This window comes from Anastrepha ludens, chromosome 3 (genome assembly GCF_028408465.1).
Source record: "Anastrepha ludens isolate Willacy chromosome 3, idAnaLude1.1, whole genome shotgun sequence".
Classification (NCBI taxonomy): domain Eukaryota; kingdom Metazoa; phylum Arthropoda; class Insecta; order Diptera; family Tephritidae; genus Anastrepha; species Anastrepha ludens.
Genome location: NC_071499.1, coordinates 45389530 through 45407637, shown reverse-complemented (window position 1 = coordinate 45407637; position 18108 = coordinate 45389530). Strand labels below are relative to the sequence as shown.

The window sequence follows — 18108 nt, the reverse complement described above, 5'->3', positions numbered from 1 at the left end:
AATTTTGTGGCAGTATTATTAGAGTTACTTTATGTGCGGATTTGAACTAAATTAAAAAAAAAAAAAAAACAACAATGTATCTGCAATACTCGTAGTGTAAATTTCCCTTTCATCAGTGTTCTAATAAAACATTAACTACCTGCAAGGTGGGTCCCAAAGTACATAAATAGAATTTTTTAAAAGAGGTGCAATCATTCGGCAGAAACCATTCATCGGCTCTCTATCGAATTAATTCGAATTAATCAATTAGTTGAGCAAAGAATCTGTTGAAGCGTTTGAAAATGTAAACGATAGTTCACAAATGCCCAGCAATCTCGAAAATATACGCATACTAGAGGTATTAAAATTACGAGGGTCGTATGAAAAGTTCGCGCAAAATCAGAGAGATGGCACTACTGGCACCTATCGAGGCTATCTATAGTTAGTAAGATCTCTTGGAAAAACACACACTAAGTTTCAGCCAGATCGGTCTATTTCTTTGAGTTTGGCACTCGTTTTAATCGAGGAAGTCGGGTGATTTTCCTTTTCTCTAACGAAAACGCATCAGCTCAGCGCCGCAGTAGTTGCGGTCGCAAAATTAATTAATTAGGTATAAAACTATGATTAGCACCACAAATTTCAGAACATTGACCGTAGAATAATCCTGGTCGATTTATTAAAAAATTAATTTGATTTAATCGTCCAGGAGTTCCGTCTACCTTTACTCCAAGAGCGGGTACTGTTCATGAATGAAACTATGGTTTGAACTCGTTCTAAATCTCTCTTATTCTCCAGACGTAAGTCCTCGTATCCTTCGGACTCCTATTTGTTGCCCAATTCGAAGAAATGGATAGCGAAAAAAGATTTTATTCAAAGGAGGAGGTGATTGCAGAAACGAATGGCTATTTTTAGGCTTAGACAAATCCTCATATTTGGAAGGGGTCAACAAACTAGAACAGCGTTGGACGAAGCGTATAAGCCTGGTCTATGTCGAAAAATAAAAAAGATTTACCCCAAAGAATTGGCGGCCTCGGTAGTCCAGCGTAAAGGCACTAGCCTGCCATCCCAGAGGTTGTGGGCTCGAATACCACGTAAAGCACGATCCTCACACTTTTCCAAATTTACCTATTTTCCCTATTTCTAAAAACAAAAAAAAAACGTATCCTTCCCATCCTTACTCCCGCACAATGGCCAGCGCATTATTTGCATTCTTCTTCTTCTTAATTGGCGCTATAACCGCTTACGCGATTTTGGCCGAGTTTAGCAAAGCGCGCCAGTCGTTTCTTTCTCGTGCTAACCGGCGCCAGTTGGACACACCAAGTGAAGCCAAGTCCTTCTCCACCTGATCTTCATTTCCAACCGCCCCCTTCCTCTGCTACCACCAGCTGGTACCGCATCGAATACTTTCAAAGCCGGAGCGTTTGTATCCATTCGGACGACATGACCCAGCCAACGTAGCCGCTGGATCTTTATTCGCTGCGCTATGTCTATGTCGTCGTAAAGCTCATACAGCTCATCGTTCCATCGTCTGCGATATTCGCCATTGCCAACGTGCAAAGGTCCAAAAATCTTACGCAGAATCTTTCTCTCGAACACTCCAAGCGTCGCTTCATCGGATGTTGTCATCGTCCACGCTTCTGCGCCATACGTTAGGACGGGCATGATGAGAGTCTTGTAGAGTGTGAGTTTCGTTCGTCGAGAGAGGACTTTACTGCTCAGTTGCCAACTTAGTCCAAAGTAGCACTTGTTGGCAAGAGAGATTCTACGTTGGATTTCAAGGCTGACATTGTTATCGGTGTTAATGCTGGTTCCTAAATAGACGAAGTCTTTTACAACCTCGAAATTATAATTGTCTACAGTGACGTGGGTGCCGATACGCGAGTGCGCCGACTGTTTGTTTGAAGACAGGAGGTACTTCGTTTTGTCCTCGTTCACCACCAGACCCATTCGCTTTGCCTCTTTGTCCAGTTTGGAGAAGGCAGAACTAACAGCGCGGTTGTTAAGGCCGATGATGTCAATATCATCGGCATACGCCAACAATTGTACGCTCTTATAAAAAATTGTGCCTGAGCGATTAAGTTCTGCGGCTCGTACGATGCTCTCCAACATCAGGTTAAAGAAGTCACACGACAGCGAGTCACCCTGTCTGAAACCTCGTTTGGTATCAAACGGCTCGGAGAGGTCCTTCCCAATTCTGACGGCGCTGCTGGTGTTGAGCAACGTCATCTTACATAGCCGTATTAGTTTTGCGGGGATACCAAATTCAGACATCGCGGCATACAGGTAACTCCTTTCCGTACTGTCGAATGCAGCTTTGAAGTCGATGAAAAGATGGTGTGTGTCGATTCTCCTTTCATGGGTCTTTTCCAAGATTTGGCGTATTGAGAATATTTGGTCGATGGTAGACCTTCCAGGTCTGAAGCCACACTGATAAGGCCCAATCAGTTGGTTGACGGTGGGCTTCAGCCTTTCACACAATACGCTCGCTAGAACCTTATAGGCGATATTTAGAAGACTAATCCCGCGGTAATTGGCACAAATTGCAGGATCGCCCTTCTTATGGATTGGGCAGAGTACACTTAAATTCCAATCGGCAGGCATGCTTTCATCCGACCATATTTTGCATAGAAGCTGATGCATGCACCTTACCAGCTCCTCGCCGCCATGTTTGAATAGCTCACCCGGCAGTCCGTCGGCGCCCGCGGCTTTGTTGTTCTTTAGCCGCGTTATCGCTATTCTCACCTCGTCATGATCGGGCAGCGGAACGACAATTCCGTCGTCAACGATTGGGGTATCGGGATCTTCACTTTCTCGGTGACATGCGCAGCTGTCACTGTTTAATAAGTTCGAGAAGTGTTCCCTCCATAATTTAAGATTGCTCTGTACGTCAGTCACCAGTTCGCCGTCTTTGTTCTTACAGGAAAACGCCCCGGTCTTAAAACCTTCTGTAAGCCGCCGAACTTTCTGGTAGAATTTTCGGGCGTTGTTCCTGTTGGCCAGCATCTCAAGCTCTTCGCACTCACGTATTTCGGCCTCTCGTTTCTTCTTTCGGATAATACGTCTCTCTTCCTTTTTCAGCTCTCTGTAGCGATCCCACATGGCTCGCGTTGCACCCGATCGCAGCGTGGCTCTATAGGCGGCATCCTTTCTTTCTGCGGCAGCATGACATTCCTCGTCGTACCAATGCCGGAATCCGATTTCTTCTTCGGCGGTGGTACGTAGAGAACGAGAAATGTTGCTCCATTGTTCGTGGATGCCGGTTTGTTGGGCAGTACTCTCTGAGAGCAGGAGTGAGAGTCGAGTGGCGAATCTTCTGGCTGTCTGTTGTGATTGCAGCTTTTCGATGTCGAACATTCTTTGCGTAGGTAGATGCACGTTTTTTGCTGCACAGAGGCGTGTGCGCATTTTGGCTGCAACAAGGTTGTGATCCGAGTCGATGTTGGGTCCTCGGATCGTACGTACATCTAATACACTAGAAGCGTGTCTTCCATCTATCACAACATGATCGATCTGGTTTCGTGTTTTTCGATCAGGAGACAGCCAGGTGGCTTGGTGAATCTTCTTATGCTGGAATCTGGTGCTGCAGACTACCATGTTTCGGGCCCCGGCGAAGTCGATCAGCCTCTGTCCGTTACCGGATGTTTCGTTGTGCAGGCTGAATTTTCCGACTGTGGGACCAAAAATTCCCTCCTTGCCCACCCTGGCGTTGAAGTCGCCAAGCACGATTTTTATGTCGTGGCGGGGGCAGCGCTCATAGGAGCGTTCCAGGCGCTCATAGAAAGAATATTTGGTCGCATCGTCCTTCTCTTCCGTCGGGCATTGTAGCTGCTAAAACAAGCAAAAATAAAGAAACACACACAGTTACACAATGCATCAGTGGCGCCGGTAAGAGGAAGCGGGCGACCCCGGTAATAGCGCAGACACACGAAATTTAGCGAAGTTCTCAACCATCTGTGCGATCCTTCTGCCAGAAAAATGTGAAACACAGATGGCGCTCAAAGCAGTAAGAGGGCGTTGTTCCTAATCAACGACAGGTGGGCATTCCCACTACTTAGAACTGGTAGCGGCCGGCTAATCACCTACCCTGTCAGAAATCTAAACAGACTAACGAAACCAACGCAAGACTGAGTTTCGTCGAGGCCCCATGCTCCCGAGAGGAGTGAACAAGGAAAAAAAGCAAAGAATTCAGTAGTTTTTATTTTTGCATGGACAATGAAAACATAATAAAAGTACAAAAAAAAAAAATTCAGGCAAAGGCCTGACAAACAAATGTTTTATAATATTATCGAATCCATAATTACCATCTGTCTATGAATAGGAGAAACCACAGTCGTCGCAAAGGCCAACAAAAAAGAAATTCGGTCAAAAATCTAAATTGCGTTTACCATTTTCTTTGATTGCCGTTGTGTCATCCACTCTAAATTCATTCTGCGGCCATACAGAAACCAAGGAGTCATATATAAGTTTACTCATGTGAGTAATGTTACCCACAACAGATTAGAATTGTAGGCAAACCACTTGTGGCTTATTCACTGTCACATCTCACTTCACATATAAATTGAATGCCGTTATGCAAGCTGCTTGTTCATCTGGCATGTGACATTTCCCTTTTTTTGCTTTGGTGGTATGCATCTTTATGTTCTCCCACAAATGGAACAATACAGTTTTAAGCTGACCCCGAATGGCTTTTATGAGGAGTTTTTTCATGGCAGAAATGCTTCTCGAAGTTTGAAATTCTCTGCCAAGGAAAACAACTGGTATTAGAAAAAACTCTTTCTATCGTTTGGTCTTTCGTGCTCGGGGTTTGGAACTTTTGCACTTCCGAAGGGTACTCACTCACCAACCGATTTGTCTATGGTGGACACCAAGGGCATTGCTCATAAAATGTTTGGTTCCACTAGAAACTTGGCTTTTCAAGCAAAGAATAGCATTCGCTGTAATTGGTGAGGGTATCACACAGCAAAGAGATGAAACCATAGATCGGTAAGCCCTCCTCGAGGATCGATAATCGCCGCATTCTCCATATAAAAAGATTTCCGGAAGCCTTTTATGTGGGAAAACTACGCAACACCTCAGAAAAAAAAAATTTGACAGAAAACAAATTATATTATTTAGCCACATAAATTTCCGAAGTCATCTGGTATTGCTGTCGCCGCCAGAAGCGCTTTCAGGCGTGGGCGATACCTTTTCGACATAATCAGTTGACCGTAGATGTCAGTTACGATTGCACTAGATTCATTTTCATTTACATATGGAAAAGCAATAGGAAAAATGGATTCCGCCTTTACTCACAACTGACAACAAAGGCAATCACTTAGGAATTTCGAAGAAAATGCATCACAATTCATAGGAGACCAAGAAATAGTGGAGGCAGTGAACTTCTCTTAGATAATATTGTAGAAGCCGAGGAAAATGGAGAAGGGTACGCATTACTGTCTTATCCAAGTTTAAGTAGGCGACCAGGGTGATTTAAGGAAAATTACGAAAAGAAATTGTAAGATAAACAAATTTTTTTACTTTGCTGAGCGAGCTAATATTTGACCGCCTGGGTTGCGACACACATCCAGTTATTTGGCAAAAATGTTTTTATTCTTCTTAGGTTTTGCAAATCCTTCTTATTAGTTGTATGACATTGCACTCCCTTTAGATTTTTTTCATTATTTATTTTTATAAACTCTTATTTCCAAGTACGAACTCCATTTATCTGCCATAAGAAGTTCGGGAGCTGCTCTTTGCTCTCCCCTCTGCCGCTTCGCCAAAATCAAGATTATCACTGACGCGCGTTACGACTTTACCGCTGCTCACTATCTGTGTATGCAATCCTTTGGATAGCGAAGAAGTAGCATCATCTGAAGAACTGGTTGCACCACCAGCGCCACCAGCACCTTCGTGGGACAATTGGGTATGATCATTGCTTACATCCGGCACGGCAATTAAGTGGAAATCTTGTTGCCTTCCTGGCAACTCCAACCAAACGGTGTGGGCGGCCGGCAAGTGAGCACCGGCAGCAGAGACCGGCCAAGGCTGTTCAAGTGTGGCCTCGTGATGCTCCAAACCAATATCACCAATAGCCGTGCCACCTTCCGTTGCCTTGGTCAGTTGCAAGATGCTCGAGGTGATTTTTATAGCTGGACCGTAGTCTTCGCAGTTTGCGCGCATAATAAATTAAGAAATCGAAAGTGTTAAAAAAAAATGTTTGCTTTTGTTTTGTTTGTTTGACATTCTAACCCACCATTTGGTGCACCGCCACTTGTGCTGTGTCCACGTTTTGTCCGCACTTCGCTCGCCCCGTCAACCTCGTCTCGTAAAGTGCCTGCCTGCAGCTCAGTGGCGGCTAGAAGAAGTAAAATCAAAAAGCGTAAATTCTTAAATATTGGCTGAAACAGCATTTTGTGTAATGTTTTATTTGAAGTTGTTGTCGCTCAGTGAAGAAGTCTTTCATATTTTTCGCCTTTATATACGTGAGTGTGCACATTGCGGATAGAAACTTTGATGCAATTATTTCATTATTTTTCTGATCAATTAAGTAGCGGATGCAATTTGTTGTGCTTCGACGCTTATTGAGTACTTGGTGCCTTGGTTTAGTTGCTATTATTGTCACAAACTGACTACGGTTTCAAAACATTTTTTTTTTTATTAAGGCGGCAGTGGAGCTAATGTTGGATTAACATTCATTTATGACAGAAATAAACTTACATTGGCAAACGAAATTCTATTTTAAGATATATTCAAATATTGCGTACTATATAATAAAAAAATACTTCTTAAGGCACAGTCTACAGACTCGAAATTATTATTTCTACGAATTCCCTTTTTCCTCCTAAAATATGAGAAATCCAACCCTCATTATTGCTTACTCTGAATAGAATTCTAAACCACATTTCGAGTTAGTGACTAGAAAAGAGCGACCTGATATGAGCCATTAGTTATTTTCCCCCCACAAGTCACCAATCCTCCTCTCAGACTTAACAAGCATGCACCGCTCTCGTGAGATCCAAAGGTATAAGCTTCTAAGAAAGGATGATAAATGTTCAGGTTCAACCATCCGCTATGTTGAAAAACAAAATTGTGTGAGTAACTTAGGCTACCACGTCACGTGGGGCTCGGCAATAGAATTCTGCCCGCTTATTTCACGCGTATTCACATACTCGTCCAATCAGTCGTTGTTTAGACTGCAACGAAGTAACACGAGTGGGTATTATGTTGATTTTTTTCTTACATCACCAACACAATCTCAGTGTTTTCGTAAACAAACCGCAGCCGTGACCCTGTGGCATCAGACAAACAGCTAATTTTTTCAAATCCACTGAAATTGGTCACACCTCTATACAGAAGGTTACGCCTTCTTAGCGATGTCCTCTTTGCTCAGTTGCTCGTCTTCGTCAGCCACAATTGCACCAGATTCATTTTCATTTAAATATGGAAAAGCAATAAGAAAGATGGATTCCGCTTTTACTCGCTTAGGAATATCAAAGAAAATTTTTCACAATTAGGAGGCCAAGGAATAGTGAACTTCTCTTGGATAATCGAAGCAGAGGAAAATGGATAAGGTTACTGTCTTATCCTAATTTATGTAGACGACCAGAGAAGGCCATGCAGGGATTGAATGCATGTTGTTGGGTGATTAAGGGAACGATAAGATTAATACATTTTTTAAATTTGCTGAGCGAGGTAATATTTTGCCGCCTCGGTTGCGACTCACATCCAGTTAGGAGGAATATAACATGTTTTTGGCAAAAAAAAGGTTTTTATTCTTCTTAGCTTTTGCAAATCCTTCTTTCTAATTGCTTTTATGACACTGCACTCCGTTTCAAAGCCAAACAGCTAATTTTTTTCAAATTCGCTCTGAAAATGGCCCCACCTCTATACATCTTTTCACCATGGATACAGCCGTCGTGTCCTTCGGCAATTTTTTCAAAATTTTTCAAAGCGCTAGCTATAGCAACAGAAGTGTGCGGCAGCCCGTTTGGAGTGCAGTCGCTTCTAAATAAAGGGTTTTTAATAGGTGCGCTTCAACTTTTTTCTGATAGGGAGGGCGAACGACGCAATATTTTTTATTTTTGTCATTTGTAAACTTCATTAGGATACATTTCATCATGGAACGCTACACACTTGAGCAACGATTGCAAATCGTGCAAATTTTTTATGAAAATAATCGTTCTGTTGCTGCTACTTTAAGAGCATTACGGCCATTTTATGGTCCATTTAACAAGCCGTCCCGTTTTGGGGTTATGTGAAGTCATTGGTCTACAGTAACAAGCCGGCGACGATTTGTGAGCTCAGAGCCAATATTGAACGCGAAATTGCTGGAATTTCGGCCGATTTATGCAAAAGAGTAGTCGAAAATTGGGTTCAACGATTGGACTTCGCGGTGGTCATGCAAAAGAAATCGAATTTCATACTTAAATGTATATGTTCAAACTCGATAATAAAAAAAAAAATAGTTAAAAAAGTCAAACCGTTTGTGTTTTATTCAAAAAAGTTCAAAAGTTGAAGCGCTCTTACTGAAAAACCCTATATTATCGCTTTGTTCGCAGTCAAAGAAACTGCCTCCTGTTCGAGCTGCAAAATAATGTTTGTGCTGGTGCTCTCTCTGTGTTCTTTTCAAAGTCAAATATACTGTGAAATTTGCATGCGGAAATTCCGAATATTATAGCTTCTACAGGCCATTACCCAGTTAGAGAGCGGTCCGCACGCTCCTGTACCTCAAACTTTAAACTCATTTATCTCGAAACGACTTTTTTCGGCCTTGTGTTGTCAAAAAAGAAAAAAAAAAGAAAAAACCTATTCAACCGAATCGCCTGAAATTTTAATATGTTGCTTACAACATCCATGGCTATTGCCCGAGTACGAGACATACATATCTACAGTCATACTGATTCATATTTTTTTTTTTTTGGTTTTTGTGTTTCAGATAAATGGAAGAGCTAAGGGGGTCAACTTCAGTGCCATTTTTTAAAATATTAAAATTATGTAAAAATTGTTTTTTTTTCTTTTTTGTATGCAAAAGAAGTTAAATAAAAAACCTAAAAAATTTAGTAATCTCCGAAGGAACTGACGAAAGACGAACGAAGTGTAATGCGCAGGTGGCGATTGTCTCTCTGCCTAAGACATGTAAACGTTAGATACCAAATTCTTTCAGTAAATTCGATCGATATCACACTTTCAGCTAATATGTTAAAGCTCGTAATGTCCAAAAAAATGCCGCCCGCTCGGGACTACCATTTTAAATTTCCGAAAACCCCAGGTTTACAATGTGGGGGGGTTGAGTTCGAGATAAAAAACACATAAAATAAAATGCTTTTGCTCATTTTTTGCTTACAATTTCCAATTGGACACCAATGGCCACAGTCGAGATAAACTTCAATCAGAGATATTGAAGTAGCGACTAGATACTCGTATGAGCAAGAAATATCAACGTCTTCTTGCTGCTGATGAGTGCAGCTCCCATCACCATCATTCATGTCACCACAGCTCGTTGTGAGCCGTAGCTGCCTACACAATTTTTCTCCATATATCTCGGGTCATAGCCAAACTATGATACAATAGTTGGCCGTTACTATGCTTCTTAGATCGTCCTCAACTGTCACTTCATTATCACTTTCGCGGAAGTCCTCTTCGATTTTCACAAAGCATGCGCGCATCTAGCACTTGACAAGTATTCTTTCACCTGACATTTATCAAACTTTTCTTAGTCGTTAGATGCCCTTCGACGTTTGCACCTTTCAGGAATTCATCTAGCTAGCTGTTATATCTGATGCGATAGAGACCATCAAAAAAAAAACTAAATAATAATTGCCGCTTACACTTCTGTTGTTTGGCCGAGCTCCTCCTCCTCTTTGTGGTGTGCGTCTTGATGTTGTTCCACAAATGAAGGGACCCACAGTTTCCAGCCGAGTCCGAACGGCAAATGGTTATTTATGTGAAGCTTTTTCATGGGGCAACCGCCATTAGAAAAAAATGTTGTCTCATTTTGCTGTTTCATGCGCAGAGATTCGAACTTACGCACTCCCGAATAGTAGTCACGCACGAACCCATTCGGCTACATTGGCCACCTTAGTACCTCTACTCTGTCTGAAAAGTTGATGTTAAATTGGGGCTTACTCCTGGATAAGTTTCCGTTAGGACTCTCATTATTAAACATTACAGGTTGGTTGGAAAAAGAAAGCTATCGATCGCTTCCTATCCGGTCTTGTCTAAAAGGACCTCACGATCTAACATATTTTAATATCTGCATATCCCTAGGTATGCTGACCCTGTGAAGTCTTAATTTCAATATATTTTATCTCATCATGCAAGGGGTGGAAATATCCTACGTCTTTTTGAACAAACTTTGAATATACGCGAAAGGCGACTTCAGCTACGCATTTACCTAATTATCTAGATTTATAGAAGCCAAAAATTTCATTTTTAAGGCAGCTTTGGCTTTGAGCTCGTACTGTACATCTTTAATCTTATTTATTCAGCCTAATTGATGTTGGTTCGCCACTTAAATTTTTGTTCAAGACATTTCATAAAATCGAACTTTATTTAGTTTTAGCTCTCTTAGCAAAAAAAAAAGTTAAAAGTTTGCAACTTAAGTTGCTGTATGATTTACTGTTAGCACAAAAATTAGCGCATTCCTCTTTGGACACAACTGAACCGTAAATACTGTAAGCAGCACTACTTTAATTAGATAGCAAATGCTAAATGTGCAATAACTACAGAATGCCAAATAATGTTTCTCAAAAGATTCAAAAAGAATATCGAACTTTATTCGTAAGCCAAAATGAATTTCGTGTCGAAAACACATGAGTTTGGTGAAAATACTTCTTATGTACAGATATTTTTAAAATAGATAAGACTATGTAAGACTATGTGTGCAAAAAGAGCGAAGACAGTTTTTTACTAAACGACTTTTAGCAGCCAAGTTTCTCCCAAATGCCACCTCGCTTATAACCGTTATTCCAGCCACCCGTCGCACTGCTGCTGCTGTCCCAAGCGCCACCACTTGGAGGTGGGGGACCATAGGTTTGAGCAGGAGCGCCATTAAATCCTCCTTGGCTCGAATCCTCTTCATCTACGATCAACTTAATGGTTTTCACCTGTTGTGCAGGCGCAGGACCGAGTGGTGCAATAGGTTGTGGTTGCGCGGACTCTCTGTACTGGTAAGTTTGTGCTGCGCCTGCTTGTCCAATTTGAGTCGAATACTGAATGGGCTGCGGTGCTGGAGCTGAAACGTATGTGGTTTGAACGGGCACAGGCGCTGGCGCGGCCTGAACTATAGTGCGCACTGGAGCCACCGATTGTGTTGCCACATAAGAAGTTGCCGTTTGCACGGGCGCTGGTGGCTGCAGACTAACCGAAATTTGCGGTGCTGGTGCTGGTGCTGGTACGGGTGCAGGCAAATTGATTGCGGGGGGTACTTGCACCTGAATTGGGATGGGTTGAGGTGCCGCATTGCTATATTGATAAGCTCGTGCGGCGCTTTCTTGTCCAATTTGAGCGGAATACTGAATGGGTTGTGGTGCCGGAGCTGATGACACGTAAGTGGTTTGGATAGGCGCTGGCGCTACCGACTGTGTGGTCACATAAGAAGAGGTGCGTTGCACGGGTACAGGTGCGGGTATTGGTGTCCATCCACCACTGGAGTAACCACTTGAGTAACCGGACGCGTAATTTGATGAAACATCAGCATCCTGATTGGGTACAATCACCTTGATAACCCTTACGACTTGTCCACCCTCGTTGCTGCCACTGTAACCACCTGTGCTGTAGCCACTGCTGCCATACCCCCCACTGCTATAACCTCCACCATAGCCGCCACTCGCTCCAATGCCGTAATTGTAACCGCCACCATACGACTGACGTCCATAGCCATTGCTGTAGTTGGGCCCATTTTGTTGGCCGTAAAAGCCGCCATTATATCTGCCGCTACCATAACCGCCGCCGCCGCCACCGCCGCTACCGCTGTTACCACCTCCACCCAGATTTCCAGCTAAGCCCAACAGCGCCAATTTGGCGCCTAAGAGAGCATCGGTGGGTGGCGTAAGCGTGGCCAGGACGCACACAGCAAGAACCAAACACACTTTCATCGTAAAAAATCCAGTTATTTATTTATCGTCTAATTTTTTCCTAAATTAATAAGCGCGAGAAAAATAAGATCAGCTTATTCGAAACCGCCGTTGAACCAAACTCGATGTGAACTGCTCAGATCTCATTGAGCTGCGTACAAATTTATAGGCCAAAAATTTCAGGTGCTAAATTGAGTTAGTTTGGCTGCGATGGGCGTGCCGTATACGCGCGTATAATATTTCGTGCCAACAAAAGATCGCGTAATCTCCATATGCCCGTGACAACAATGGATAGTATAACTAAGCAATTCTTAAATACCGAAATTGTCTGCGCCGCACGCCTCTGCACCCTTTTCTCTTACGCAGCATGCCAAGTCGCACAACTCAGGCATGCGGCAGTTCGCACATCTCCCCAACGCACGCACACATGCCAAAAAGCAGAGCTCTTCCGCTAATGCATTCACCATGCGAGGTGGGGCTAATAAATAATGGGATTGATTCTGCAAAATATTTTTATTATTGTATATTTCATATAAAGGGTGATCAGATTGGAGGTACTTTTTCCAATAGGGTTTTTTTGACAGATCACGCGTGACTACTATCAAACTAAATACGTAATTTTTTCAGTATTCATTGACATTTCATTATGGAAAGACTTACGCCTTAACAACGTTTACAAACCATAAAATTGTATAACGAAAATCGACGCTCTGTGAAAAGTGTTTGCTGCGCGCTCAGATCAATGATGAGGGCTCAGCGATGAGGTCCATTTTTAGCTTAATGGCTACGTTAATAAGCAAAATTGCTGTATTTGTGCTGAAGACCGACCCGAAGCTATTCAAAATCAGCCATTACATCTATTGAAAACAACTGTTTGGTGCGGCTTACGGGCTGGAGTAATCGGAGTCATTGGGCCCATATTTCTTCAAAGATGATGCTGACGCCAATGTAACAGTGTATGGCGAACGTTATCGCGCCATGTTAAATGACTTGTTGATGTTGGATATTGAAGGCCTGGAAATCCACAACATTTGGTTCCAACAAGAGCGACTGCCCTACTTACCACAGATCCCGTGAAACAATGGATTTACTGCGTTGTCATTTCGGTGGGAAATTTATCTCTCGTCTCGAACCAGTGGATTGGCCACCAAGATCGTTTGATATCATACCTTTGTACTTTTAATTGTGGGGGTATGTAAACCCTAAATGCTTTATGGATAAACCAGCTTCGATTGAGGCATTGAAAGTCAACAGCACTATTGTTATTCACGAGATGCCGACCGAAGGCCTCCAGCGAGTCATTCAAAATTGGTGGTTACGGATGGCCGACGACGCAGTTGCGGTCAATCTTTGAAAGCGATTATCTTTAAAAAATAAATTTCATGAATGGTTCTACACAAAAATAATTAAGTTTGCCCAGTCAATTTAGATTTTGGTAGCTTTATTTCAATTTAAAATCCGATGTTTTATTTTAATTTAAAATCTGACACCCCTAAATTGATCCCCCTTTATATATATTTACGTATTATCACCATGAATATATACACTTGTGCTCACATAACTAAGCCATTTGATATTTTTATGGTTTTCGCCATATTTTTCAAGCCTATATTTTTTCGTTAATTTTTTTAAATTTTTTACTGTCTAACTAAAACTTTTTAAATCAAAGTTTAAATTTAATGCAAAGCTCACAAAATTAAGAAAAATTTAAAAACATCTCATGAAAGTTTCAACTTTTAATTAGAAATATGGTATGCAGTTTTACCATATAACCTTTGAGTTTTAGTATAAGAAGTGAAAGTTTGAAGTCTCTCAGAAATCGCGTTGATTTGTTTTTTTTTTTTTTGTGCAAACGATGGTGTGGACTTTCTTCCGTATAAAGCACATATCCGGACATCGAAAGATTCTGATTAAAAACCTTTAATGATAACACGTTGCTACAGTGAATCAGAACTTTTCAACTGGCATGATGAGCAATGTAGAGAACGACGCGGAACCGTGTTCAAAAAATTTTTAATACTCTCAAATTTTTTATTTATTGTTAAAAAACCGATTTTGGGTGTTTTCCGACACTTGAAAATTCGTAGCTCGTCTGCATTTTTTCCGATTTCCAATCTTGAAACAGATGGTAAATTTTAGTCCTTCTGATGAATGTCTTCTATTTTTCACGCTAAGCAAAAATAACCACTGATTTTTCAACACGAAACTTAAATTGTAGTAATTTTTTTCAATTTTTGCGAGTTTAACGAGGTGTTGTCGATAATATTGAAATTAAGGGTTTATTTATTTGTGGAAAGTCTTACAGCTGTGTCTATTCCGAATGTAAAAAGCATTTAATTTCAAAATTCGATCAAAATGTGTCGAAGTAACGGATTTTTTGTAAAACAAAAAAATCAGTAAACTTGAAGTTTTGTTCACTACTTTCATATTTGCAAATTTAATGCGGTTCTCCTGTTTTATTCGGGAAATACGTGTATAATTAAGTATATTTACTCATACCTGTGCCCATTCCGAATCTAGCAAGCATTATTTCATCAAAATTGATAAGAAATTTTCCAAGTGAAGAACGTTTTTGTAAAAATAAAAAATAAAAAAAAAACAGAACATTCTCGAGTTGAACAGAGACCGTAGAAGAATATTATAGCGTCAAAAAAAAAAAATAAATAATAATAATACAAAAAGTACTGAGAATTTCTGTTTGCCTTGATGATAGTCCTAAATCTCGTACAAGATCACGATAGTTTTCATATGATACAAAATGACGTTCATTTGAAGTTGCTCCACTATCTGCATTTAAATTTCCGTCACTGCATTCAGATGAATCTTCTGTCTTCTTTGTTGAAATTTGCTCGTCTTGGATTTTTCGTACGACTGGTTTGGAGATACATAGTTATAACATTCGCATACTTTATACGGTCACGAGTTTTGTCGTGATGATCTGTGATGTTAGTCTGACAAAAGTAGCAATCTTCCTGCTTGTGGATCTTCCCAAACCATTGGAATCGTTATCGGTAAAAGACGCGATGACCATTTTTTAATTGTAGTAGCGCACATTGAGCAAACATATTCAGGTTCAAACCACTGGCTTTCAATGTATGTGCGTTCAAAAAAATGGTTATATTCTTTAACCACGCCCTTACTTTTTGCGAATTCCAAACGATGCTTTTCGTCAACAAACATTCCGCAGATGTAACAAAAATGATTACGCTTATCACACAATCTGATATGTTAGATGTATTCATAGTTATGTATACTCATTGCTCTCTTTCAAAATTAGCCACAATGAGTAGTAAAGCACTATCGGTCCGCGAGAGAAGTCTCGGTTCAGCTGGATTTTTAAAAATGTGGAAAAAACCTAAAAAAAAAATCGTAACTTTTACAGTTTTCAATGTATGAAGATGAAAAATAGCTTTTTTGAGCACATTTTATTGGAGTTTAAAAATATCTCCCTCTTTCAGCTCCTTCCGCATGCGTTTCACAGTATGAACGAACTCAATTTCTATTCCTTTTATACTTGAACCTCCTGCAGATTTGACCTTAGGAAACAGAAAGATTTCACACGATTGCAAAGTTCAGCGAATAAAACGAACGGTCCAACACTGAGATGCTGTATATGACCACACTTAGCATTTCTAGGACAAAAAAAAGTTACTTGAATATGAGCGAAATCTGTGGCTATACCGATTTTTTTTCAGAAGCCAGCGGTACTGTGTTCTGATAAAAAAGGCTTCAGTCTGCCTATTAAGTGAGCACACCTCGTGTGCTCATATGCTCGGTAATCGGCAATCTGCGATTGCTGATGTATGTTAAAATGTTGTTTGCTTAATAAATAAATACCGACAAATGTACACTCAGAGGTTTTAGTACATGCGTACATTGATGGGGAGCTTATTAAAATTCGACCACCACAACCGATTGGATATTTGTGCGTGATCATCGTTCGGTTATTCCCGAATTTCGCCCCTCATCAAGTTTTCGAAAGACGATTGAGACGACTTGATTCGCATCTAACCCATTGTTAACCAAGAGTAGTTTTTGTGGCCATCTCTTTATAAAAATTTGTCAACTCACATCAAAAAAACAAAAGAAAAGAGTGAAGTAGGCAATGACAGAATTTCTTGAAATGAAATTGAAGTTCTTGTTTGAAATTAGTTTAATGATAGATTCATTTCCTACGGAGCACTTCTATGTAAATCACGTACATACTTTTGTGTACATAAAAGCTGAGCGTTAACAAATTTCCCAAGCTTTTCTGAGATAAAACGCTCTTCGGTCATTAACTACTTCAGAAATCTTTGGCAAGTATTTACCTTACTTACACAAGTCATATTACACCTTGCTTACAAGCCTTCTTTCTACTTTAGGCAGGGGCGTAGCCTGAGATGAGCAAGGGGGTGCCGGAAGGGTGCCACTTTTCTTACAAACTCGATTTTAGTGACGCCCGCTGCTACCATTTCAAACTTAAACAAATCAGTACTTAGTGAAACATAATTTTGGACGCGTAATTCAGAGCTAATTGCAAATTTGTGTGAGTGACCAACTAATAGGGCTGTCACAATGGGTCATTGCTACCCGTGCAGAAACGCATTTGACTGATGTGTCGTATAAAACGTAGAGTGGTGCCACAATGAAGGTACTGCCGCATATAAACAAAAAAGCAACAGATGTTCTTGTCGCGAAGGCAAATATCTTATTTCGTTGTGTATAAAAAGGTTTTTGTTGGCTGTGAAATATATTATAAAATTAATGATTTTCGAAGCGAAAGAGGAGTTTAATAGAATTCATTGTTGTTGTTGTTGTTGTTGTACCAGCATAAACATTACCCATACTCACATACGGCGAATTCTGCTGGAGTGACAGTCCTTGGCCGGATATAAATCCTGGTCGTTTCGGTAACGTAGAATCGACTGTCGCGGAAAATAGTTCATTGTAGTCGCAGACGGTGGGTGCGATCATAACGTCGAGATGAGGACGCATATCCCTTTTCCAGGCTAACTTGGTTAATCCTTGCCTTTCTGTACCATTTCAGGGTTTTATTGAAAAGATAAGGGTGCTTTTGAATTGACTCAATTCCATTTATTTTCTATATTTAATTTTATATAATAAAAAACACCCTCGATAAAAATTTGCGCGATACAAAATATTTTTTCTTTAAAAAGGTGCCAATTACGCCGCACTTGTCGTACGGTAAAAGTAGAAAGTTGCCAGTTTTTGTGGATTCTGGCATGGCGTGGTGCTTTCGACTCAAATACAAATAATAGAGGTGGTGATCAAAATATTGCAACAACACGTGAAATGGTTCAAAAAGTGAAGAAGCGACTTGAGCGAAATCCCCGACGAAGTTCCAATCAAATGGCGAAAGAACTGAAAATAGCTGACCGTAGCATCCGCCGTATACTGAAAAATTATCTCGAAGTCAAGCCGTACAAGATCCAAAAGGAGCATGATCTCACACCAAAGTAGCAACGAGTCGGTCTTGAGAGAGCGAAGGAGTTGCTTCGCTTGGCCGAAAGCGGTCAATTTCCGAACATTGTGTTTTCTCAGGGATTTATTTGATCGACCGTTTATACGATAATTTGAATCATCGATTGGTCACCAGGAGGCAGCACGCGCTCTAGGTAATGGTTTGGGCCGCTGTAACCGCAGATGGGCGCTATCCAATAGTTTTCATCGAGCCTGGCGCAAGGTAAATGCGAAATATTATTATGGGGAAACTATTCCAGAGGTTGCTTTGAAGCCATGGGTAGACATTCATTTCGGTGGCAGACCATGGACGTTTCAACAGGACTCGGCACCGTCTCACAAAGCTCGAGTGAACCAAGAGTGGCTAACAAACAACGTTCCGAACTTCATAAAGTCCACACAATGGCTTTCAAATTCATCACACGCGAATTGGATGAATTATTCTCTTTGCGCCATTTTGGAGAGCAAAGCCCGCACTAAAAGATTCACCAGCCTCGAAGCGCGGAAAAAAGCCATTGTCCGCGAGTGCGCCAAAATACCTGCAAGTCACATTCCGGCAGCTTGCGATTCGTTTTGAAACCGTCTCAAGGCCATAGACGAGCAAAAGTAAATT

General features: G+C 41.1%; 1 protein-coding gene across 1 annotated transcript; it reads right to left on the bottom strand.

Moving 5' to 3' along the window:
* Positions 1-10747: 10747 nt before the first annotated feature.
* LOC128856399 (prisilkin-39-like) lies at positions 10748-12053 on the bottom strand. The gene is made up of 2 exons (XM_054091697.1): positions 11385-12053; positions 10748-11234 (listed from the first exon to the last, which is right to left on the bottom strand). Exons 1-2 carry the CDS (start codon positions 12051-12053, stop codon positions 10878-10880), a joined length of 1026 nt encoding a protein of 341 aa, XP_053947672.1. The 3' UTR covers positions 10748-10877.
* Between the last annotated feature and the right edge of the window lie 6055 nt (positions 12054-18108).